Source organism: Bombina bombina, chromosome 2 (genome assembly GCF_027579735.1).
Source record: "Bombina bombina isolate aBomBom1 chromosome 2, aBomBom1.pri, whole genome shotgun sequence".
In the NCBI taxonomy this organism is placed as follows: domain Eukaryota; kingdom Metazoa; phylum Chordata; class Amphibia; order Anura; family Bombinatoridae; genus Bombina; species Bombina bombina.
In genome coordinates, this window is record NC_069500.1 from 819,902,305 (window position 1) to 819,928,968 (window position 26,664).

The 26,664-nt window shown below is 42.3% G+C and overlaps 1 protein-coding gene across 1 annotated transcript in view; it reads right to left on the bottom strand.

The window, feature by feature from the left end:
• The window catches only part of DOT1L (DOT1 like histone lysine methyltransferase), a 742,223-nt gene that overhangs the window by 76,315 nt on the left and 639,244 nt on the right, over nt 1–26,664 (bottom strand). The window contains exon 21 of the mRNA XM_053700101.1: nt 2,518–2,720. Within this exon, the coding sequence (XP_053556076.1) occupies nt 2,518–2,720 (203 nt within the window). The remainder of the gene's footprint in view (nt 1–2,517; nt 2,721–26,664) is intronic.

The following is a 26,664-nucleotide window of genomic DNA, read 5'->3' on the forward strand; positions in this document are numbered from 1 at the left end:
GAGGAGTAATATCCCAGAAGTAATGATGACCCGTGGACTGATCACACTTAACAGAAGAAATAAGACTTACTTACCCCAGGACACTCATCTACATGTAGTAGAAAGCCAAACCAGTACTGAAACGAGAATCAGTAGAGGTAATGGTATATATAAGAGTATATCGTCGATCTGAAAAGGGAGGTAAGAGATGAATCTCTACGACCGATAACAGAGAACCTATGAAATAGACCCCGTAGAAGGAGATCATTGAATTCAAATAGGCAATACTCTCTTCACATCCCTCTGACATTCACTGCACGCTGAGAGGAAAACCGGGCTCCAACCTGTTGCAGAGCGCATATCAACGTAGAATCTAGCACAAACTTACTTCACCACCTCCACAGGAGGCAAAGTTTGTAAAACTGATTTGTGGGTGTGGTGAGGGGTGTATTTATAGGCATTTTGAGGTTTGGGAAACTTTGCCCCTCCTGGTAAGAATGTATATCCCATATGTCACTAGCTCATGGACTCTTGCTAATTACATGAAAGAAATGTGATAATAGGAGTAAATTAGAAAGCTGCTTAAAATTGCATGCTCTATCTGAATCACGAAAGAAAACATTTGGGTTCAGTGTCCCTTTAACACAGGAGGAACAGAATTGCATGGGGGCTGCAATTTGTGCATCTAAACACAACAAACATGGGTTAAATTGAGCAGACTCCTGATCCATGTCAGACATGCTTGATTAGTATCCCCATGGGTCGTTACCGTTTGACAGAGATAAATAAAAAAAACTTTTTGTTTAATGGCTGCCTGAAAGTGTAAAATATAAGGGCAATTGATTAACAATAAAACAGATTATGCCAGAAGATGAGCGTTATCGCTCCGACTAAACCTCCCTCCACACCTCAGTATACTGAGATGCCTCCTTACTGCCACAGCTTTACAGGATTACTCTACCGACCTCTCCTAGCGCTACTTCAAAGAAAACTGCCGAAGCTGAAGTGAAACAACCTCTGTAGAGAACAGAGCAAGGCCGATCATGTGATCAAACGTAAGGGAGGTGCGAAAACCTCCTGTGTAACTACGGAGAAGGGGGCGTGGCCATGCTGAATATACACGCCGCAATGTACACAATACACAGTGCCCACATATAAAAAGCCTCAAAAACGAGCCCTCTGTTTAGGATAACAAAAACCATACTAGTCTCTCAATAAAAAAACACTGTCTGCAGACATGCCATAGCGAAACCCTTACACCAGGGTGAACTAATAACGTCCCAATACAATAGCCCCTATCTCCCACCTGGAAGACCAGCATTTACCTGCTCAGCTGCCCGGCATGAAAACAGTCCCTAGGTATGAGAGGACACTTCTTCCTCACAGAGACCTGGCAAAAGTGCAGATACCAACTTTGGTATCTGAAAATAGGGCAGCAATGTGGGAAAAACCCAGCAAGCACCTCTTTGCAAGTTCCCCACTGCTTTAAAGCTACCACAGCTCGACCACAAAGACTAACGTGGAGTATAGCTATACCCTGAAACTTGCTTGAAGTAAACAATCTTCTCATTAAAAACTTATTTAAACTACACTCTAACTTCACCTCCTCCATGCAAGGCAAAGAGAATGACTGGGGTTTATGGGTAGGGAAGTGATACTTAACAGTTTTACTGTGGTGCTCTTTGCCGCCTCCTGCTGGCGAGGAGTGATATTCCCAACAGTAATTAAGATGATCCCGTGGACTCACCATATTTTTGGAAGAAAACCTTTTAATAACTTACTTGGAAGCTTCCAGTTTAGCACTGTTTAAAAGGTTAGTCTGGGACACCCAGTGAAAGAGGCTGGACAACAAAAAGAGCAGACACCCCCTCTGCATATGAAAAGACCCTTTACACAAACAGGAGCAAGCTGGAGTAGGTAGGCAACAAACAGTCCGCTTCTAAAATTTTGGGGCTTGGTTAGGAAAATCAGCACACTTATTTAAAAAAAAAAAAAAAAAAAAGCAAAAAAAAAAAAAGCTGTATGAGCTATATAATAAACGGAGCATCTACAAAACATTTTTGTTAAGAAAAATCTAGTGTATAATGTCCCTTTAAACATACATAGTAGCAGCAATAAAAATAAAACTTTGCTTCACTTCATGTTCCACTGAGACGCACTGTTTAGTAAGTCGCTTTTCTGCTTAATCTGGAATACTTAAATGGATAGTGTAGGACCACATTTTTTAAATGGTGATGTTTCCGAGCTGAAATTCAAATAAATTGTTTTTATATTTATGTGTGGGGCATATCACTGTCCATCAAAAGCGCTGTTGGAGTTAGGATAAGAATTATCAGTCAAACTAGTTGTGCACAAACATCCTGTTAGGTTGTAAAACTTTCTTACGCAACATTATTTTAAGATTTTTAACTAGTAAGTTTTGTTGTTTTTTTAGACGAGATAATGCAAAGGTAATATGTAGATTGAATACTGTTGATATATTTCTGTATAAGTGAAAATAACACTTTATTTTATTACTTTTTTTTAGTGAGATCTTACCGTGGGTTTTGCGCTTCCTCTTCAGACTCTGCCTCATCCTCAGACGTAAGGGGAGAGTAGGTAACCCCATTAGTAGCTGAAAGAGGCCTCTCTTTTTTTAGCACCGGAGGAAGCTCATCCTGGTAGGGAGCGGGAGAACTTATCAGAGAGGCTTCGGGAGATGAAATAGCTGTGATTTCCAAAGGCTGGTTTATGTTACTCACCTGTTAGATACAATATTATATTGTAAACTAATGGCAAAAACAAACAAGACTAACAATAATGGTATAATAGAAGAAAAATGTGATACAAACATGTTTTAAATTGGAATGCAGAACTTTTTTTTTGACAAACATATAAAACAAAGAACTAACAAGAAACGACAACACATTTTGAAAAAAATTACAGGTAGCCCTCAGTTTACGCCAGGGTTAGGTTCCAGAAGGAATGGTTGTAAATTAGTGATGCACCGAAATTAAAATTCTGGACCGAAACTGAATCCGAAAATCCGGGATGCACTTGGCCGAAAACCGAAACTGATACCGAAAATGTATTTTTTCAAATTATTTTTTTTTTAGTTTTTTTTTTTGCATAATTAGAGCCAATAAAAAAAGCCCACACTTTTATTGAAAGTAACACACTAAAATTGGACAAAAATATCTTAAAACATTAATATGCTACACAATAATTTTACCAAGGAAAAAAAAAAACAGGCAAAAAATGCCATTTTCGACCAAAATGACCAAAATTTTGGTGCATCCCTACTTAAAACAATTAGAAATATCAATAACAGAATTTATGTTTACCTGATAAATTACTTTCTCCAACGGTGTGTCCGGTCCACGGCGTCATCCTTACTTGTGGGATATTCTCTTCCCCAACAGGAAATGGCAAAGAGCCCAGCAAAGCTGGTCACATGATCCCTCCTAGGCTCCGCCTACCCCAGTCATTCGACCGACGTTAAGGAGGAATATTTGCATAGGAGAAACCATATGGTACCGTGGTGACTGTAGTTAAAGAAAATAAATTATCAGACCTGATTAAAAAAACCAGGGCGGGCCGTGGACCGGACACACCGTTGGAGAAAGTAATTTATCAGGTAAACATAAATTCTGTTTTCTCCAACATAGGTGTGTCCGGTCCACGGCGTCATCCTTACTTGTGGGAACCAATACCAAAGCTTTAGGACACGGATGAAGGGAGGGAGCAAATCAGGTCACCTAAGTGGAAGGCACCACGGCTTGCAAAACCTTTCTCCCAAAAATAGCCTCAGAAGAAGCAAAAGTATCAAACTTGTAAAATTTGGTAAAAGTGTGCAGTGAAGACCAAGTCGCTGCCCTACATATCTGATCAACAGAAGCCTCGTTCTTGAAGGCCCATGTGGAAGCCACAGCCCTAGTGGAATGAGCTGTGATTCTTTCGGGAGGCTGCCGTCCGGCAGTCTCGTAAGCCAATCTGATGATGCTTTTAATCCAAAAAGAGAGAGAGGTAGAAGTTGCTTTTTGACCTCTCCTTTTACCGGAATAAACAACAAACAAGGAAGATGTTTGTCTAAAATCCTTTGTAGCATCTAAATAGAATTTTAGAGCGCGAACAACATCCAAATTGTGCAACAAACGTTCCTTCTTTGAAACTGGTTTCGGACACAGAGAAGGTACGATAATCTCCTGGTTAATGTTTTTGTTAGAAACAACTTTTGGAAGAAAACCAGGTTTAGTACGTAAAACCACCTTATCTGCATGGAACACCAGATAAGGAGGAGAACACTGCAGAGCAGATAATTCTGAAACTCTTCTAGCAGAAGAAATTGCAACTAAAAACAAAACTTTCCAAGATAATAACTTAATATCAACGGAATGCAAGGGTTCAAACGGAACCCCCTGAAGAACTGAAAGAACTAAATTGAGACTCCAAGGAGGAGTCAAAGGTTTGTAAACAGGCTTAATTCTAACCAGAGCCTGAACAAAGGCTTGAACATCTGGCACAGCGGCCAGCTTTTTGTGAAGTAACACAGACAAGGCAGAAATCTGTCCCTTCAGGGAACTTGCAGATAATCCTTTTTCCAATCCTTCTTGAAGGAAGGATAGAATCCTAGGAATCTTAACCTTGTCCCAAGGGAATCCCTTAGATTCACACCAACAGATATATTTTTTCCAAATTTTGTGGTAAATCTTTCTAGTTACAGGCTTTCTGGCCTGAACAAGAGTATCGATAACAGAATCTGAGAACCCTCGCTTCGATAAGATCAAGCGTTCAATCTCCAAGCAGTCAGCTGGAGTGAAACCAGATTCGGATGTTCGAACGGATCCTGAACAAGAAGGTCTCGTCTCAAAGGTAGCTTCCAAGGTGGAGCCGATGACATATTCACCAGATCTGCATACCAAGTCCTGCGTGGCCACGCAGGAGCTATCAAGATCACCGACGCCCTCTCCTGATTGATCCTGGCTACCAGCCTGGGGATGAGAGGAAACGGCGGGAACACATAAGCTAGTTTGAATGTCCAAGGTGCTACTAGTGCATCCACTAGAGCCGCCTTGGGATCCCTGGATCTGGACCCGTAGCAAGGAACTTTGAAGTTCTGACGAGAGGCCATCAGATCCATGTCTGGAATGCCCCACAGCTGAGTGACTTGGGCAAAGATTTCCGGATGGAGTTCCCACTCCCCCGGATGCAATGTCTGACGACTCAGAAAATCCGCTTCCCAATTTTCCACTCCTGGGATGTGGATAGCAGACAGGTGGCAGGAGTGAGACTCCGCCCATAGAATGATTTTTGTCACTTCTTCCATCGCCAGGGAACTCCTTGTTCCCCCCTGGTGGTTGATGTACGCAACAGTTGTCATGTTGTCTGATTGAAACCGTATGAACTTGGCCCTCGCTAGCTGAGGCCAAGCCTTGAGAGCATTGAATATCGCTCTCAGTTCCAGAATATTTATCGGTAGAAGAGATTCTTCCCGAGACCAAAGACCCTGAGCTTTCAGGGATCCCCAGACCGCGCCCCAGCCCATCAGACTGGCGTCGGTCGTGACAATGACCCACTCTGGTCTGCGGAATGTCATCCCTCGTGACAGGTTGTCCAGGGACAGCCACCAACGGAGTGAGTCTCTGGTCCTCTGATTTACTTGTATCTTCGGAGACAAGTCTGTATAGTCCCCATTCCACTGACTGAGCATGCACAGTTGTAATGGTCTTAGATGAATGGGCGCAAAAGGAACTATGTCCATTGCCGCTACCATCAACCCGATCACTTCCATGCACTGAGCTATGGAAGGAAGAGGAACGGAATGAAGTATCCGACAAGAGTCTAGAAGTTTTGTTTTTCTGGCCTCTGTCAGAAAAATCCTCATTTCTAAGGAGTCTATTATTGTTCCCAAGAAGGGAACCCTTGTTGACGGAGATAGAGAACTCTTTTCCACGTTCACTTTCCATCCGTGAGATCTGAGAAAGGCCAGGACAATGTCCGTGTGAGCCTTTGCTTGAGGAAGGGACGACGCTTGAATCAGAATGTCGTCCAAGTAAGGTACTACAGCAATGCCCCTTGGTCTTAGCACAGCTAGAAGGGACCCTAGTACCTTTGTGAAAATCCTTGGAGCAGTGGCTAATCCGAAAGGAAGCGCCACGAACTGGTAATGTTTGTCCAGGAATGCGAACCTCAGGAACCGATGATGTTCCTTGTGGATAGGAATATGTAGATACGCATCCTTTAAATCCACCGTGGTCATGAATTGACCTTCCTGGATGGAAGGAAGAATAGTTCGAATGGTTTCCATCTTGAACGATGGAACCTTGAGAAACTTGTTTAAGATCTTGAGATCTAAGATTGGTCTGAACGTTCCCTCTTTTTTGGGAACTATAAACAGATTGGAGTAGAACCCCATCCCTTGTTCTCTTAATGGAACAGGATGAATCACTCCCATTTTTAACAGGTCTTCTACACAATGTAAGAATGCCTGTCTTTTTATGTGGTCTGAAGACAACTGAGACCTGTGGAACCTCCCCCTTGGGGGAAGTCCCTTGAATTCCAGAAGATAACCTTGGGAGACTATTTCTAGCGCCCAAGGATCCAGAACATCTCTTGCCCAAGCCTGAGCGAAGAGAGAGAGTCTGCCCCCCACCAGATCCGGTCCCGGATCGGGGGCCAACATTTCATGCTGTCTTGGTAGCAGTGGCAGGTTTCTTGGCCTGCTTTCCCTTGTTCCAGCCTTGCATTGGTCTCCAAGCTGGCTTGGCTTGAGAAGTATTACCCTCTTGCTTAGAGGACGTAGCACTTTGGGCTGGTCCGTTTCTACGAAAGGGACGAAAATTAGGTTTATTTTTTGCCTTGAAAGGCCGATCCTGAGGAAGGGCGTGGCCCTTACCCCCAGTGATATCAGAGATAATCTCTTTCAAGTCAGGGCCAAACAGCGTTTTCCCCTTGAAAGGAATGTTAAGTAGCTTGTTCTTGGAAGACGCATCAGCCGACCAAGATTTCAACCAAAGCGCTCTGCGCGCCACAATAGCAAACCCAGAATTCTTAGCCGCTAACCTAGCCAATTGCAAAGTGGCGTCTAGGGTGAAAGAATTAGCCAATTTGAGAGCATTGATTCTGTCCATAATCTCCTCATAAGGAGGAGAATCACTATCGACCGCCTTTATCAGCTCATCGAACCAGAAACATGCGGCTGTAGCGACAGGGACAATGCATGAAATTGGTTGTAGAAGGTAACCCTGCTGAACAAACATCTTTTTAAGCAAACCTAATTTTTTATCCATAGGATCTTTGAAAGCACAACTATCCTCTATGGGTATAGTGGTGCGTTTGTTTAAAGTGGAAACCGCTCCCTCGACCTTGGGGACTGTCTGCCATAAGTCCTTTCTGGGGTCGACCATAGGAAACAATTTTTTAAATATGGGGGGAGGGACGAAAGGAATACCGGGCCTTTCCCATTCTTTATTAACAATGTCCGCCACCCGCTTGGGTATAGGAAAAGCTTCTGGGAGCCCCGGCACCTCTAGGAACTTGTCCATTTTACATAGTTTCTCTGGGATGACCAACTTGTCACAATCATCCAGAGTGGATAATACCTCCATAAGCAGAATGCGGAGATGTTCCAACTTAAATTTAAATGCAATCACATCAGGTTCAGCTTGTTGAGAAATGTTCCCTGAATCAGTAATTTCTCCCTCAGACAAAACCTCCCTGGCCCCATCAGACTGGGTTAGGGGCCCTTCAGAAATATTATTATCAGCGTCGTCATGCTCTTCAGTATCTAAAACAGAGCAGTCGCGCTTACGCTGATAAGTGTTCATTTTGGCTAAAATGTTTTTGACAGAATTATCCATTACAGCCGTTAATTGTTGCATAGTAAGGAGTATTGGCGCGCTAGATGTACTAGGGGCCTCCTGAGTGGGCAAGACTCGTGTAGACGAAGGAGGGAATGATGCAGTACCATGCTTACTCCCCTCACTTGAGGAATCATCTTGGGCATCATTGTCATTGTCACATAAATCACATTTATTTAAATGAATAGGAATTCTGGCTTCCCCACATTCAGAACACAGTCTATCTGGTAGTTCAGACATGTTAAACAGGCATAAACTTGATAACAAAGTACAAAAAACGTTTTAAAATAAAACCGTTACTGTCACTTTAAATTTTAAACTGAACACACTTTATTACTGCAATTGCGAAAAAACATGAAGGAATTGTTCAAAATTCACCAAATTTTCACCACAGTGTCTTAAAGCCTTAAAAGTATTGCACACCAAATTTGGAAGCTTTAACCCTTAAAATAACGGAACCGGAGCCGTTTTGAACTTTAACCCCTTTACAGTCCCTGGTATCTGCTTTGCTGAGACCCAACCAAGCCCCAAGGGGAATACGATACCAAATGACGCCTTCAGAAAGTCTTTTCTAAGTATCAGAGCTCCTCTCACATGCGACTGCATGCCATGCCTCTCAAAAACAAGTGCGCAACACCGGCGCGAAAATGAGGCTCTGCCTATGCTTTGGGAAAGCCCCTAAAGAATAAGGTGTCTAAAACAGTGCCTGCCGATATTATTATATCAAAATACCCAGATAAAATGATTCCTCAAGGCTAAATATGTGTTAATAATGAATCGATTTAGCCCAGAAAAAGTCTACAGTCTTAATAAGCCCTTTTTGAAGCCCTTATTTACGATCGTAATAAACATGGCTTACCGGATCCCATAGGGAAAATGACAGCTTCCAGCATTACATCGTCTTGTTAGAATGTGTCATACCTCAAGCAGCAAGAGACTGCTCACTGTTCCCCCAACTGAAGTTAATTGCTCTCAACAGTCCTGTGTGGAACAGCCATGGATTTTAGTGACGGTTGCTAAAATCATTTTCCTCATACAAACAGAAATCTTCATCTCTTTTCTGTTTCTGAGTAAATAGTACATACCAGCACTATTTCAAAATAACAAACTCTTGATTGAATAATAAAAACTACAGTTAAACACTAAAAAACTCTAAGCCATCTCCGTGGAGATGTTGCCTGTACAACGGCAAAGAGAATGACTGGGGTAGGCGGAGCCTAGGAGGGATCATGTGACCAGCTTTGCTGGGCTCTTTGCCATTTCCTGTTGGGGAAGAGAATATCCCACAAGTAAGGATGACGCCGTGGACCGGACACACCTATGTTGGAGAAATACTGTTTTATTCTTCATTTAGTACTATGTAACAATCATATTTAACATGTTTTTTTTTACCAATTATCCAAATAAAGTATAATCCTAGAAAACTCATTGTATGCAGAACAGTAAGTGAAGTAATAAACTTAAACAGCAGCTCTAGGCTAGCACCAAATTTGAAATATGCTACACAATAATTTTACCGAAACTAACAGGCAAAAAAAACGAAAACCGAAATAGCCAAAAATACCATTTTCGGCCGAAACTTTCTGCGGCCGAAATTTCGGTGCATCCCTATTGTAAATCGAAACCGTTGTAAATTGAAACCCAGTTTATAATGTAAGTCAATGGGAAGTGAGGGGGTTAGGTTCCAGGCCCCTCTCAAAATTGTCATAAATAACACCTAATACATTATTTTTAAAGCTTTGAAATCACAAAAAAAAAATCACACAACACAGAATATATAATTAAACTAAGTTAAATGAACAAAAACATTTGCTAAACAGCATTATAAACCTAATAAAATAATCACACAACACAAACTTTACTTGCATTTTTCTGCAAACAATTCTTTCTATGCATTCCAATCTGGACTGATTTATAGACTGGAAGATATTGTTCCTATGAAAGCTGCTCGATAGCTCAGGTCTAGTTATACTGATTAATTTTAGCTTGCTTGACTTGCATATCGTTGCTGGAAAACAAGCGGACAGCTCCACCTACTGGCTATTTTAATCAATGCACTGCTTCTCAATTCTTTTCAATAGCAGTCACATGACTGAAAAAAACCAATTTATGCTTACCTGATAAATTTATTTCTCTTGTGATGTATCGAGTCCACGGATTCATCCTTACTTGTGGGATATTCTCCTCCCCTACAGGAAGTGGCAGAGAGAGAACCCACAGCAGAGCTGCCTATATAGCCCCCCCCCCCCCCCCCCGTCATTCGACCGAAGGCTAGGAAGAAAAAGGAGAAACTATAGGGTGCAGTGGTGACTGAAAGTTTAAAAATAAAAATAGATATGCCTGTCTTAACAAACAGGGCGGGCCGTGGACTTGATACATCACAAGAGAAATACATTTATCAGGTAAGCATAAATTATGTTTTCTCTTGTAAGATGTATCGAGTCCACAGATTCATCCTTACTTGTGGGATACCAATAGCAAAGCTTTAGGACACGGATGAAGGGAGGGACAAGACAGGGACCTTAAACGGAAGGCACCACTGCTTGTAGAACCTCTCTCCCAAAAATAGCCTCCGAAGAAGCAAAAGTATCAAATTTGTAAAATTTGGAAAAAGTATCAAGCGAAGACCAAGTCGCCGCATTACAAATCTGTTCAACAGAAGCCTCATTTTTAAAAGCCATGTGGAAGCCACAGCTCTAGTAGAATGAGCAGTAATTCTTTCAGGAGGCTGCTGTCCAGCAGTCTCATAGGCCAAACGGATGAAGCTTTTCAGCCAAAAGAGAGGTAGCCGTAGCCTTCTGACCTCTCTGCTTACCAGAATAAACAACAAACAATGAAGATGTTTGACGGAAATCTTTAGTTGCTTGTAAGTAGAACTTTAAAGCACGAACCACATCAAGATTGTGCAACAAACATTCCTTCTTTGAAGAAGGATTAGGACACAGTGAAAGAACAACAATCTCTTGATTGATATTCCTGTTAGAACCAACCTTAGGGAGGAACCCAGGTTTGGTACGCAAAACCAGCTTATCTGCATGGAAAATAAGATAAGGGGAATCACACTGTAAAGCTCAGAAACTCTTCGAGCCGAAGAGATAGCTACTAAAAACAAAACTTTCCAAGATAGAAGATTAATATCCAGGGAATGCATATAAGAACTAAATTTAGGCTCCATGGCGGAGCAACAGGTTTAAATACAGGCTTGATTCTGACCAAAGCCTGACTAAATGCTCGAAAGTCTGGGACATCTGCCAGACGTTTGTGTAGAAGAATAGACAAAGCAGATATTTGTCCTTATAAAGAACTAGCTGATAATCCCTTCTCCAAACCTTCTTGGAGAAAAGACAATATTCAAGGAATCCTAAACTTACTCCACGAGTAACCTTTGGATTCACACCAATAAAGATATTTGCGCCAAATCTTATGATAGATCTTCCTGGTGACAGGCTTTCTAGCCTGAATCAGGGTATCAATGACCGACTCAGAGAAACCACGCTTTGATAGAATCAGGCGTTCAATCTCCAAGCAGTCAGGCGCAGAGAAATTAGATTTGGATGCGTGAACAGACCTTGGATTAGAAGGTCCCGCCTCATTGGCAGAGATCATAGTAGAACCAAGGACATGTCCACTAGGTCTGCATACCAAGTCCTGCGTGGCCACGCAGGCGCTATCAGAATCACCGAAGCTCTCTCCTGCTTTATTCTGGCAACCAGACATGGGAGGAGAGGAAACGGTGGAAATACATAGGCCAGATTGAAGGACCAAGGCACTGCAAGAGCATCCATCAGTACTGCCTTGGGATCCCGGGACCTGGACCCGTAACGAGGAAGTTTGACATTCTGACGGGACGCCATCAGATCCAATTCTGGTGTGCCCCATAGCTGAATCAGCTGGGCAAATATCTCCGGATGAAGTTCCCACTCCCCCAGATGAAAAGTCCAACGATTTAGGAAATCCGCCTCCCAGTTCTCTACTCCTGGGATGTGGATTGCTGAGAGATGGCAAGAGTGATCCTCTGCCCATCGGATTATTTTGGTTACCTCCATCATCGCTAGAGAACTCCTTGTTCCTCCTTGACGATTGATATAAGCTAGTGTCATGATGTTGTCCGACTGAAACCTGATGAATTTGGCCGCAGCAAGCTGAGGCCATGCCTGAAGCGCATTGAATATCGCTCTCAGTTCTAGAATATTTATCGGGAGAAGAGATTCCTCCCAAGACCATAAGCCCTGTGCTTTCAGGGAGTTCCAGACTGCACCCCAGCCTAGCAGGCTGGCATCTGTAGTTACAATGAGCCACTCTGGCCTGCGGAAACACATTCCCTGAGACAGGTGGTCCTGAGACAACCACCAGAGAAGTGAATCTCTGGTCTCCTGGTCCAGATGCAGTTGAGGAGACAAATCTGTATAATCCCCATTCCACTGTTTGAGCATGCACAGTTGCAGTGGTCTGAGGTGTAGGCGGGCAAAAGGAACTATGTCCATTGCCGCTACCATGAGTCCGAAGTTTTGATTTTCTGACCTCCGTCAGAAATATTTTCATTTCTACCGAGTCTATCAGAGTCCCTAGGAAGGAAACTCTTGTAAGAGGGAAGAGAGAACTCTTTATGTTCACCGTCCACCCGTGAGATTTCAGAAAAGCCAACACAATGTCCGTGTGAGACTTGGATAACTGGAAAGTTGATGCCTGAATTAAGATAAGGCGCCACTGCTATGCCCCGTGGTTGTATAACCGCCAGAAGGGACCCTAGCACCCTTGTGAAAATTCTGTGAATAGGGATGTGTAGATACGCATCCTTTAAGTCCACGGTGGTCATATATTGACCCTCCTGATCAGAGGTAGAATAGACCGAATAGTCTCCATCTTGAATGATGGGACTTTGAGGAACTTGTTTAGAATTTTGAGATCCAAGATTGATCTGAAAGTTCCCTCTTTTTTGGAAACCACAAACAGGTTTGAGTAAAATCCTAGCCCCTGTTCCTCTTTTGGGACTGGGCGGATCACCCCCATGGTATGTAGGTCTTCTACACAGCGTAAGAACGCCTCTCTCTTTGTCTGGTTTACAGACAATCGAGAAATGTGAAATCTCCCCCTTGGAAGGGAGTCTTTGAATTCCAGAAGATATCCCTGGGACACAATTTCTAAAGCCCAGGGATTGTGAACATCTCTTGCCCAAGCCTTAGCGAAGAGAGAGAGTCTGCCCCCTACTAGATCCGGTCCTGGATCGGGGGCTACCCCTTCATGCTGTCTTAAAGGCAGCTGCAGGCTTCTTGGCGTGTTTACCCTTGTTCCAAGCCAGACTGACTTGGACTGGGCAAAATTCCCCTCTTGCTTTGCAACAGAGGAAGCTGAACCAATCTTGAAATTCCGAAAGGAACGAAAATTATTTTGTTAGGTCCTCATCTTATTTGATCTATCCTGAGGGAGGGCATGACCTTTCCCTCCAGTGATGTCTGAAATAATCTCTTTCAGTTCAGGCCCAAATAGGGTCTTTCCCTTGAAAGGGATGTTCAAAAGCTTATAGTTTTAGATGACACATCAGCAGACCAGTATTTAATCCATAACGCCCTGCGTGCTAAAATGGCAAAACCTGAATTCTTTGCCGCTAATTTAGCCAGTTGAAAAGCGGCATCTGTAATAAAAGAATTAGCCAATTTAAGGGCCTTAATTCTGTCCAAAATTTCTTCTAATGGAGTCTCCATCGGAAGAGCCTCTTCTAGAGCCTCAAACCAGAAAGCAGCTGCAGTAGTTGCAGGAATAATGCACACAGTAGGTTGAAGACGAAAACCTTGATGAACAAAAATTTTCTTCAGGAGACCCTCTAATTTTTTATCCATAGGATCTTTGAAAGCACAACTGACTTCAATAGGTATAGTTGTATGCTTAGACAGAGTAGAAATAGCTCCCTCCACCTTAGGAACTGTCTGCCACGAGTCCCGCATGGTGTCAGATATGGGAAACATTCTTAAAAACAGGAGGGGGAATAAAAGGAATACCTGGTCTATCCCACTCTGTAGCAATAATATTCACAATCCTCTTAGGGACTGGAAAAACATAATTTATGTAAGAACTTACCTGATAAATTCATTTCTTTCATATTAGCAAGAGTCCATGAGCTAGTGACGTATGGGATATACATTCCTACCAGGAGGGGCAAAGTTTCCCAAACCTCAAAATGCCTATAAATACACCCCTAACCACACCCACAGTTTAACGAATAGCCAAGAAGTGGGGTGATAAGAAAGGAGCGAAAGCATTAAAAATAAGGAAATGGAATAATTGTGCTTTATACAAAAAAATCATAGCCACCACAAAAAGGGTGGGCCTCATGGACTCTTGCTAATATGAAAGAAATGAATTTATCAGGTAAGTTCTTACATAAATTATGTTTTCTTTCATGTAATTAGCAGGAGTCCATGAGCTAGTGACGTATGGGATAGCAGATACCCAAGATGTGGAACTTCCACGCAAGAGTCACTAGAAAGGGAGGGATAAAATAAAGAAAGCCAATTCCGCTGAGAAAATAATCCACAACCCAAATCAAAAAGTTTTAATCTCATAATGGAAAAAAACTGAAATTATAAGCAGAAGAATCAAACTAAAACAGCTGCCTGAAGTACTTTTCTACCAAAAACTGCTTCAGAAGAAGAAAACACATCAAAATGGTAGAATTTAGTAAAAGTATGCAAAGAAGACCAAGTTGCTGCTTTGCAAATTTGATCAACAGAAGCTTCATTCCTAAAAGCCCAGGAAGTAGAACCTGACCTAGTAGAATGAGCCGTAATCCTTTGAGGCAGGGAATTACCCGACTCTACATAAGCATGATGAATCAAGGACTTTAACCAAGATGCCAAGGAAATAGCAGAAGCCTTCTGACCTTTCCTGGACCCAGAAAAGATAACAAATAGACTAGAAGTCTTTCTAAAACCTTTAGTAGCTTCAACATATTTCAACGCTCTTACTACATCCAAAGAATGTAAAGATTTCTCCATAGAATTCTTAGGATTAGGACACAATGAAGGGACAACAATCTCTCTACTGATGTTGTTAGAATTCACAACCTTAGGTAAAAATTTAAATGAAGTCCGCAATACCGCCTTATCCTGATGAAAAATCAGAAAAGGAGATTTACAAGAAAGAGCAGATAACTCAGAAACTCTTCTAGCAGAAGAGATGGTCAAAAGGAACAAAACATTCCAAGAAAGTAATTTAATATCCAGAGAATACATAGGCTCAAACGGAGGAGCCTGTAAAGCCCTCCAAACCAAATTAAGACTCCAAGGAGGAGAGATTGACTTAAAGTGAAGGTAAAGTTTTCTGCAACTGAAAGCAGTAGTGTGTTAATTGGTCAAAATATAGCAAGATCGCTAAGTTTTTAGGACATATTTCTATATATATATATAAAATAAATACTTTATCTTTACGTCTCCGGCCGATTAAAGCTCCTCCTTCCAGTTATTTCCTGCTTTCTTGGTGTATTACGTATAGAGCGTTGCCACCCGCTCTATACGTATGGTAAATGCGCGTTCGCGATTTTCTTTAATCTTGCGCATGCGCACATTACGCCTTCACCTCAATTTGCGCCTGCGCACATTACGCCTTCACCTCAATTTGCGCCTGCGCGACTAAAAACTATTACCACTTGAAGCGAAGTGTAACGTGTCTAACGCATGCGCAGAACGAATAGTAATACAGTGACGTCAAATGACGGCCGCCTAACGGCCAGACAGATAATTGGCTAATAGAACAACGTGACCTGGCTGCCAAAAAAAAAATAATATACGGGCAGATTACAGAACGAGGAGAATAGAGTTAGAAAAAGCAGATAAATCTGTAAATATAGATTTTTAATGAAATTGATGAATTAAACTACCATTATTTTTTAGGCTATTTACATTTGAAAAGATCGAAAGATGCTAACTTTACCTTCACTTTAATGACAGGCTTGATGCGAACCAAAGCCTGAACAAAACAACGAATATCAGGATGATTAGCAATCTTTCTGTGAAAAAGAACAGAAAGAGCAGAGATTTGACCTTTCAAAGAGCTTGCAGACAAACCCTTATCCAAACCATCCTGAAGAAACTGCAAAATTCTAGGAATTCTAAAAGAATGCCAAGAGAATTTATGAGAAGAACACCAAGAAATGAAAGTCTTCCAGACTCGGTAAATAAATCTTTCTAGACACAGATTTACGTGCCTGCAACATAGTATTAATCACTGACTGGGGGGTGGAGCTAAGTGGGGAGCTATATAGGCAGTTCTGCTGTGGGTGCTCTCTCTGCCACTTCCTGTAGGGGAGGAGAATATCCCACAAGTAAGGATGAATCCGTGGACTCGATACATCTTACAAGAGAAAAGGTTGTTGTTCTGAAACGGTGCAAATTGAACCGTTGTAAACCAAGGGCCACGTTTATTATACTTACCTGATTAATTCATTATTTTCATGGTGGTGAGAGTCCACAATCCACCAGGAGGAGGCTTCCCAAACCCCAAGAGCTCTATAAAACCCCTTCCACCTCACACATACCTTAATCTAACGTATAGCCAAGCAAGTGAGGTAAAAGGAATTAGCCAAAAAAGGAGTAGAAAAAAAGATGTTCTAAAAATAAATCAACCCCAAGAAATCAACAAAGGGTGAGGGCTTGTGTGAGTCCATGATCCATTTCATATGGGAATACCCAAGCCGTGGAAGTCCACAAGCATTAACATAAAGGGAGGGATTAAAAAACAGCTTATTTCAATGAGAAAATAAATCAAAAACCCAAAGAAAAAAAATCTTTTATAATACGGCCACAGCAGCACAAGCCCAAGAGCGGGCCTTACATCTCTCACTTTACTGCTACGCCTTGGTCCTTATCAGGGGAAAAGAATGGAGTAAAGAAGCAGTTTCTGTGTTATTCACTAGCACTTATAAGCAATATATGAAGCCGACATATTTCTCATACAAATAGCAATAACACCTCTAGAACTCTTGCCACTGTATCATGGCTTCTAAAAGACTGCCAAAAGTGGATAAAAATGCAAAAAGTAAATTTATGCTTACCTGATAAATTAATTTCTTCTACGATATGAGTCCACGGATTTCATCCTTACTTGTGGGATTTATCCTCCTGCTAACAGGAAGTGGCAAAGAGCACCACAGCAGAGCTGTATATATAGCTCCTCCCTTCCCTCCACCTCCAGTCATTCGACCAAAGTTAGGAAGAGAAAGGAAAAGCCAAAGGTGTAGAGGTGACTGAAGTTTACAAAAAATATAACTAAATTAAACCTGTCTTAAAAATGACAGGGAGGGCCGTGGACTCGTCATATCGTAGAAGAAATTAATTTATCAGGTAAGCATAAATTTACTTTTCTTCTACAAGATATGACGAGTCCACGGATTTCATCCTTACTTGTGGGATACAATACCAAAGCTACAGTACACGGATGAAAAGGGAGGGACAAGACAGGAACCTAAATGGAAGGCACCACTGCTTGAAGAACCTTTCCCACAAAACCCGCCTCAGAAGAAGCAAAAGTATCAAATTTGTAAAATTTGTAAAAAATATGAAGAGACTACCAAGTTGCAGCCTTGCAAATCTGTTCAACAGAAGCATCGTTTTAAATGCCCATGAGGAAGCCACAGCCCTAGTAGAATGAGCCGTAATTTTTTCAGGAGGCTGCTGTCCAGCAGTCTCATACGCCAGATGAATGATACTCTTCAGCCAAAAAGAAAGAGAGGTAGCCGTAGCTTTCTGACCCCTACACTTTCCAGAATAAACTATGAACAAAGATGATTGACGGAAATCCTTAGTCGCCTGCAAGTAAAACTTAAAGGCACGGACCACGTCCAGGTTATGCAACTTATGCTCCTTCTTAGAAGAAGGATTAGGACATAATGAAGGAACAACGATTTCCTGATTAATATTCTTATTAGAAACAACCTTAGGAAGGAACCCAGGTTTGGTACGTAAAACCACCTTATCAGAATGGAAGATCAGATAAGGTGAATCACATTGCAACACTGAAAGCTCAGAAACTCTACGAGCAGAAGAAATAGCAACCAAGAACAAAACTTTCCAAGATAACAGTTTAATATCTATGGAATGCATAGGTTCAAACGGAACCCCTTGAAGAACATTAAGAACTAAATTCAGACACCAGGGTGGAGCAATTGGTCTAAACAAAAGCCTGCAAAAAAACATAATTTATGCTTACCTGATAAATTCCTTTCTTCTGTTGTGCGATCAGTCCACGGGTCATCATTACTTCTGGGATATAACTCCTCCCCAACAGGAAATGCAAGAGGATTCACCCAGCAGAGCTGATATAGCTCCTCCCCTCTACGTCAGTCCCAGTCATTCGACCAAGAATCAACGAGAAAGGAGTAACCAAGGGTGAAGTGGTGACTGGAGTATAATTTAAAAGATATTTACCTGCCTTAAAAAACAGGGCGGGCCGTGGACTGATCGCACAACAGAAGAAAGGAATTTATCAGGTAAGCATAAATTATGTTTTCTTCTGTTATGTGCGATCAGTCCACGGGTCATCATTACTTCTGGGATACCAATACCAAAGCAAAAGTACACGGATGACGGGAGGGATAGGCAGGCTCATTATACAGAAGGAACCACTGCCTGAAGAACCTTTCTCCCAAAAATAGCCTCCGAAGAAGCAAAAGTGTCAAATTTGTAAAATTTGGAAAAAGTATGAAGCGAAGACCAAGTTGCAGCCTTGCAAATCTGTTCAACAGAGGCCTCATTCTTAAAGGCCCAAGTGGAAGCCACAGCTCTAGTGGAATGAGCTGTAATCCTTTCAGGAGGCTGCTGTCCAGCAGTCTCATAGGCTAAACGTATTATGCTACGAAGCCAAAAAGAGAGAGAGGTAGCAGAAGCTTTTTGACCTCTCCTCTGTCCAGAATAAACGACAAACAGGGAAGAAGTTTGGCGAAAATTTTTAGTTGCCTGCAAGTAGAACTTGAGGGCACGAACTACATCCAGATTGTGTAGAAGACGTTCCTTCTTTGAAGAAGGATTTGGACACAAGGATGGAACAACAATCTCTTGATTGATATTCCTGTTAGTAACTACCTTAGGTAAGAACCCAGGTTTAGTACGCAGAACTACCTTATCTGTGTGAAAAATCAGATAAGGAGAATCACAATGTAATGCTGATAACTCAGAGACTCTTCGAGCCGAGGAAATAGCCATTAAAAACAGAACTTTCCAAGATAAAAATTTTATATCAATGGAATGAAGGGGTTCAAATGGAACACCTTGTAAAACGTTAAGAACTAAGTTTAAACTCCATGGCGGAGCAACGGCTTTAAACACAGGCTTGATCCTAGCTAAAGCTTGACAAAAAGCCTGGACGTCTGGATTTTCTGACAGACGCCTGTGTAACAAGATGGACAGAGCTGAAATCTGTCCCTTTAATGAACTAGCCGATAAACCCTTTTCTAAACCTTCTTGTAGAAAAGACAATATCCTAGGGATCCTAACCTTACTCCAGGAGTAACGTTTGGATTCGCACCAGTATAGGTATTTGCGCCATATTTTATGGTAAATCTTTCTGGTAACAGGCTTCCTAGCCTGAATCAGGGTATCAATAACCGACTCAGAAAAACCACGCTTTGATAAAATCAAGCGTTCAATTTCCAAGCAGTCAGTTTCAGAGAAGTTAGATTTTGATGTTTGAATGGACCCTGTATCAGAAGGTCCTGTCTTAGAGGTAGAGACCAAGGTGGACAGGATGACATGTCCACTAGATCTGCATACCAAGTCCTGCGTGGCCATGCAGGCGCTATTAGAATCACAGATGCTCTCTCTTGTTTGATTTTCGCAATCAATCGAGGAAGCAGCGGGAAGGGTGGAAACACATAAGCCATCCCGAAGTTCCAAGGTGCTGTCAAAGCATCTATCAGAACCGCTCCCGGATCCCTGGATCTGGACCCGTAGTGAGGAAGTTTGGCGTTCTGGCGAGACGCCATGAGATCTATCTCTGGTTTGCCCCAACGTCGAAGTATTTGGGCAAAAATTTCCGGATGAAGTTCCCACTCTCCCGGATGAAAAGTCTGGCGACTCAAGAAATCCGCCTCCCAGTTCTCCACTCCCGGGATGTGGATTGCTGACAGATGGCAAGAGTGAGACTCTGCCCAGCGAATTATCTTTGATACTTCCATCATTGCTAGGGAGCTTCTTGTCCCTCCCTGATGGTTGATGTAAGCTACAGTCGTGATATTGTCCGACTGAAACCTGATGAACCCCTGAGTTGTTAATTGGGGCCAAGCTAGAAGGGCATTGAGAACTGCCCTCAATTCCAGAATGTTTATTGGAAGGAGACTCTCCTCCTGATTCCATAATCCCTGAGTCTTCAGAGAATTCCAGACAGCGCCCCAACCTAGCAGGCTGGCGTCTGTTGTTACGATTGTCCAGTCTGGCCTGCTGAATGGCATCCCCCTGGACAGGTGTGGTCGATAAAGCCACCATAGAAGAGAATTTCTGGTCTCTTGATTCAGATTCAGGGTAGGGGACAAATCTGAGTAATCCCCATTCCACTGACTTAGCATGCACAATTGCAGCGGTCTGAGGTGTAGGCGTGCAAAAGGTACTATGTCCATTGCCGCTACCATTAAGCCGATCACCTCCATGCATTGAGCCACTGACGGGTGTTGAATGGAATGAAGGACACGGCATGCATCCTGAAGCCTTGTTAACCTGTCCTCTGTCAGGTAAATCTTCATTTCTACAGAATCTATAAGAGTCCCCAAGAATGGAACTCTTGTGAGAGGAAAAAGAGAACTTTTCTTTTCGTTCACTTTCCATCCATGCGACCTTAGAAATGCCAGAACTAACTCTGTATGAGACTTGGCAGTTTGAAAGCTTGAAGCTTGTATTAGAATGTCGTCTAGGTACGGAGCTACCGAAATCCCTCGCGGTCTTAGTACCGCCAGAAGGGCACCCAGAACCTTTGTGAAGATTCTTGGGGCCGTAGCCAATCCGAATGGAAGAGCTACAAACTGGTAGTGCCTGTCTAGGAAGGCAAACCGTAGATACCGTTGATGATCTTTGTGAATCGGTATGTGAAGGTAAGCATCTTTTAAATCCACTGTGGTCATGTACTGACCCTTTTGGATCATAGGTAAAATTGTCCGAATAGTTTCCATTTTGAACGATGGAACTCTTAGGAATTTGTTTAGAATCTTTAAATCTAAGATTGGCCTGAAAGTTCCCTCTTTTTTGGGAACCACAAACAGGTTTGAGTAGAACCCTTGTCCTTGTTCCGACCGCGGAACTGGATGGATCACTCCCATTAATAACAGATCTTGTACACAGCGTAGAAACGCTTCTTTCTTTATCTGGTTTGTTGACAACCTTGACAGATGAAATCTCCCTTTTGGGGGAGATAATTTGAAGTCTAGAAGGTATCCCTGAGATATGATCTCCAGCGCCCAGGGATCCTGAACATCTCTTGCCCAGGCTTGAGCGAAGAGAGAAAGTCTGCCCCCCACTAGATCCGGTCCCGGATCGGGGGCTCTCGGTTCATGCTGTTTTTGGGGCAGCAGCAGGTTTCCTGGCCTGTTTGCCCTTATTCCAGGACTGGTTAGGTTTCCAGCCTTGCCTGTAACGAGCAACAGCTCCTTCCTGTTTTGGTGCAGTGGAGGTTGACGCTGCTCCAGTTTTGAAATTCCGAAAGGGACGAAAATTAGACTGTCTAGCCTTAGCTTTGGCTTTGTCTTGAGGTAGGGCGTGGCCCTTACCTCCTGTAATGTCAGCGATAATTTCTTTCAACCCGGGCCCAAATAAAGACTGCCCCTTGAAAGGTATATTAAGTAATTTGGACTTAGAAGTAACATCAGCTGACCAGGATTTTAGCCACAGTGCTCTACGTGCCTGTATGGCGAATCCAGAGTTCTTAGCCGTAAGTTTGGTTAAATGTACTACGGCCTCCGAAATGAATGAATTGGCTAGTTTAAGGACTCTAAGCCTGTCCATAATATCGTCTAGCGTAGATGAACTAAGGTTCTCTTCCAGAGACTCAATCCAAAATGCTGCCGCAGCCGTAATCGGCGCGATACATGCAAGGGGTTGTAATATAAAACCTTGTTGAACAAACATTTTCTTAAGGTAACCCTCTAATTTTTTATCCATTGGATCTGAAAAAGCACAGCTATCCTCCACCGGGATAGTGGTACGCTTAGCTAAAGTAGAAACTGCTCCCTCCACCTTAGGGACCGTTTGCCATAAGTCCCGAGTAGTGGCGTCTATCGGAAACATCTTTCTAAATATTGGAGGGGGTGAGAACGGCACACCGGGTCTATCCCACTCCTTAGTAACAATTTCAGTTAATCTCTTAGGTATAGGAAAAACGTCAGTACTCGCCGGTACCGCAAAGTATTTATCCAACCTACACAGTTTCTCTGGTATTGCAATGGTGTTACAATCATTGAGAGCTGCTAAGACCTCCCCTAGTAATGCACGGAGGTTCTCCAATTTAAATTTAAAATTTGAAATATCTGAATCCAATCTGTTTGGATCAGAACCGTCACCCACAGAATGAAGCTCTCCGTCCTCATGCTCTGCAAGCTGTGACGCAGTATCAGACATGGCTCTAGTATTGTCAGCGCACTCTGTTCTCACCCCAGAGTGATCACGCTTGCCTCTTAGTTCTGGTAATTTAGACAAAACTTCAGTCATAACAGTAGCCATATCATGTAATGTTATCTGTAATGGCCGCCCAGATGTATTAGGCGCCATAATATCACGCACCTCCCGGGCGGGAGATGCAGGTACTGCCGCGTGAGGCGAGTTAGTCGGCATAACTCTCCCCTCGCAGTTTGGTGAAATTTGTTCACATTGTACAGATTGACTTTTATTTAAAGTAGCATCAATACAGTTAGTACATAAATTTCTATTGGGCTCCACCTTGGCATAGGAACAAATGACACAGATATTTTCCTCTGAGTCAGACATGTTTAACACACTAGCAATAACTTGCAACCTGGTTATAATCTTTTTTAGCAAAAACGTACTGTGCCTCAAAGAGGTACTTAAACGATTAAATGACAGTTGAGATAATGAACTGAAAAACAGTTAAAGCATCAAGTTTAAAATAACACAACTTTTAGCAAAGGTTTGTTCCCATTAGTAAATAACTAAATTTGACATAAAAAAATTACAGAGTAACGTTTTTATTCACAGTCAATAAAAATTCTCACAGCTCTGCTGAGAGAATGTACCTCCCTTCAAAGAAGTTTGAAGACCCCTGAGATCTGTCAGTGAACCGGATCATGCAGGAAATATAATAGTAGCTGACTGGAATTTTTTGATGCGTAGCAAAAGAGCGCCAAAAACGGCCCCTCCCTCTCACACACAGCAGTGAGGAGAAACGAAACTGTCACAATTTAAAGCAGACAATTGCCAAGTGGAAAATAATGCCCAAACATTTATTTACTCAGTACCTCAGCAATGTAAACGATTCTACATTCCAGCAAAAACGTTTAACATGACAATATTTATTAAAAGGATTAGTAACCTTTAACAGAGTAGTTCCGGTGAAAAACCATTCCCAGAATACTGAAGTGTATACATACATGTCATTATAACGGTATAGCAGGATTTTTTCATCAATTCCATTCAGAAAATAAAAACTGCTACATACCTCAATGCAGATTCATCTGCCCGCTGTCCCCTGATCTGAAGTCTTTACCTCCCTCAGATGGCCGAGAACAGCAATATGATCTTAACTACTCCGGTTAAAATCATAGTAGAAAACTCTGGTAGATTCTTCTTCAAACTCTGCCAGAGAAGTAATAACACGCTCCGGTGCTATTGTAAAATAACAAACTTTTGATTGAAGTCATAAAAACTAAGTATAATCACCATAGTCCTCTCACACATCCTATCTAGTCGTTGGGTGCAAGAGAATGACTGGGACTGACGTAGAGGGGAGGAGCTATATCAGCTCTGCTGGGTGAATCCTCTTGCATTTCCTGTTGGGGAGGAGTTATATCCCAGAAGTAATGATGACCCGTGGACTGATCGCACATAACAGAAGAAAGACTGAACGTCTGGAGCATCTGCCAAACGTTTGTGTAGTAAAATTGACAAAGCAGAGATTTGTCCCTTTAAGGAACTCGCTGATAACCCTTTCTCCAATCCTTCTTGGAGAAAAGATAGAATCTTGGGAATCCTAACCTTACTCCATGAGTAACCCTTGGATTCACACCAAAAAAGATATTTACGCCATATCTTATGATAGATCTTTCTGGTGACAGGCTTACATGCCTGAATCAAAGTATCAATGACCGCATCAGAGAATCCCCGCTTAGATCAAGCGTTCAATCTCCAAGCAGTCAACTGCAGAGAAATTAGATTTGAATGTTGGAATGGAACTTGAATGAGAAGGTCCTGTCTCACTGGGAGTTTCCACGGAGGCAGAGAGGACATGTCCACTAGATCTGCATACCAAGTCCTGTGTGGCCATGCAGGTGCGATTAGAATTACCAAAGCTCTCTCCTATTTGATCCGAGCAATCACCCAGGGAAGGAGAGGAAACGGTGGAAACACATAAGCTAGGTTGAACGACTAAGGCACTGCCAAGGCATCTATTAGTTCAGCCTGAGGGTCCCTCGACCTGGATCCGTATCTTGGAAGTTTGCAGATGTATGAAAATAAAATATTGTATAAAACAAATCTTCAGGAAAAAATATTTGCAGCATGAGTTACTCAGTCTATTTTCTTCACGGAGTCTCTCTGCTCTCTCTCCCCCCTCGGCCCCTCCCTCTCCAGACCGGAGCTTGTCAGAGAAGAGAATGATTTACATTTATAACCCTGCAGAGTGCTGTGTACATTCACACACACACACACTAGGAATGTCATTGGTAACTTTTGAAAAAGTAAGCTTTATTTGCATAGAAAAACATAAAAATAAAATGTTTTATTCCTGTAACAGATTTATAACAAACTGCAGCACAAGCTCTGTCTACATAACATTGAGTGCTGCTGCTGCTGTGTTATTTATATGCACAAATTATAGGTACTCTAGGGAGATATGAAGTGTGTGTCATGCGACTCCTGTGCTGTTAAAAAATGGCGGCATACATAGCTGCATCAAGCCCAGGATATGTATAGTAATAGAAACTATTTTCTTGAAATGATTTGTGAAAGCTGAAGTAACAGCTGTACTCAGTTTTTTATTATTACACAGTAGAAGTTAGTTTGAATAATTTTTAGCAGTCAAGTGTTTAATGTCCCTTTAACACATGCTATGCTCAGTCTAGCTAAGCAGTAACTGTCAACATATGTTAAACAACTTAATGTTTAAATGGTAGAGAGCCAAAATAAACAGATGTGCGCATAAACGAGAAACGTGCGCTAACCCAACATGCGTACAGTAATGCACCGAGGTGTGCTAACCAGACGAGCGAACAACACCCTGATGTGCGCTAAACTAACTCCTATAACAGTAAGGACATGGGCGTACAATTACGCATGCTAACCCACGCCCAAAAAGTGAACCAAGGGGAATAGTGAGTTCTGTCCCAGGGCCATATATACATACATATCTAAACTATTTAACATTCTAAAAGTGCCTATAACATAGCTATATGAGTGTCTATATATAAAAGGACATACTTACCCATAGATACCGGTCCACTATGAAGCAGGTAGCAGACAGCCAAACCAGTACTGAAAAATATCAGCAGAGGTAATGGAATAGGAGTATAAAATATAGATCTGTAAAGGGAGGCAGAAGACCCTTTCCTGCGACCGATTACAGAGGGTTGATGAAAGATTTCCCATGAGGTGAAATCATTAGATCAAAAACCAAACCCCAAATACATGCCTCTGACCAGCCCTGTACTCTGAGGGGAACTGGGTCTAAAACAGAATTTATGTTTACCTGATAAATTTCTTTCTCCTACTGTGTATCCGGTCCACGGCTTCATCCTTACTTGTGGGATATTCTCAATCCCTACAGGAAGTGGCAAAGAGAGCACACAGCAGAGCTGTCCATATAGCTCCCCTCAGGCTCCGCCCCCCCAATCATTCGACCGACGGTTAGGAGAAAAAGGAGAATCATAGGGTGCAGTGGTGACTGTAGTTTACAAAAAATAAATTTAAACCTGACCAAGATGCAAGGGCGGGGACCGGATACACCGTAGGAGAAAGAAATTTATCAGGTAAACATAAATTCTGTTTTCTCCTACATTGGTGTATCCGGGCCACGGCTTCATCCTTACTTGTGGGAACCAATACCAAAGCTTTAGGACACGGATGAAGTGAGGGAACAAGTCAAGTAACCAAAAACGGAAGGCACCACTGCTTGCAAAACCTTTCTCCCAAAAATAGCCTCCGAAGAAGCAAAAGTATCGAATTTGTAAAATTTGGCAAACGTATGCAGTGAAGACCAAGTCGCTGCCTTACAAATCTGTTCAACAGAAGCCTCATTCTTGAAAGCCCATGTGGAAGCCACAGCTCTAGTAGAGTGAGCTGTAATTCGTTCAGGAGGCTGCCTTCCAGCAGTCTCATAAGCCAACCGGATGATGCTTCTCAGCAAGAAGGACAGAGGTCGCAGTCGCCTTTTGACCTCTCCTCTTGCCAGAATAGACAAACAAGGACGATGTTTGTCTGAAGTCTTTAGTTGCTTTTAGATAAAACTTTAAAGCACGAACCACATCAAGATTGTGTAACAGACGTTCCTTGTTAGAAACTGGATTAGGACACAGAGAAGGAACAACTATTTCCTGGTTGATATTCTTATTGGAAACCACTTTTGGAAGAAAACCAGGTTTGGTACGTAAAACGACCTTATCTGTATGAAACACCAGATAGGGTGAATTACACTGCAAAGCAGACAATTC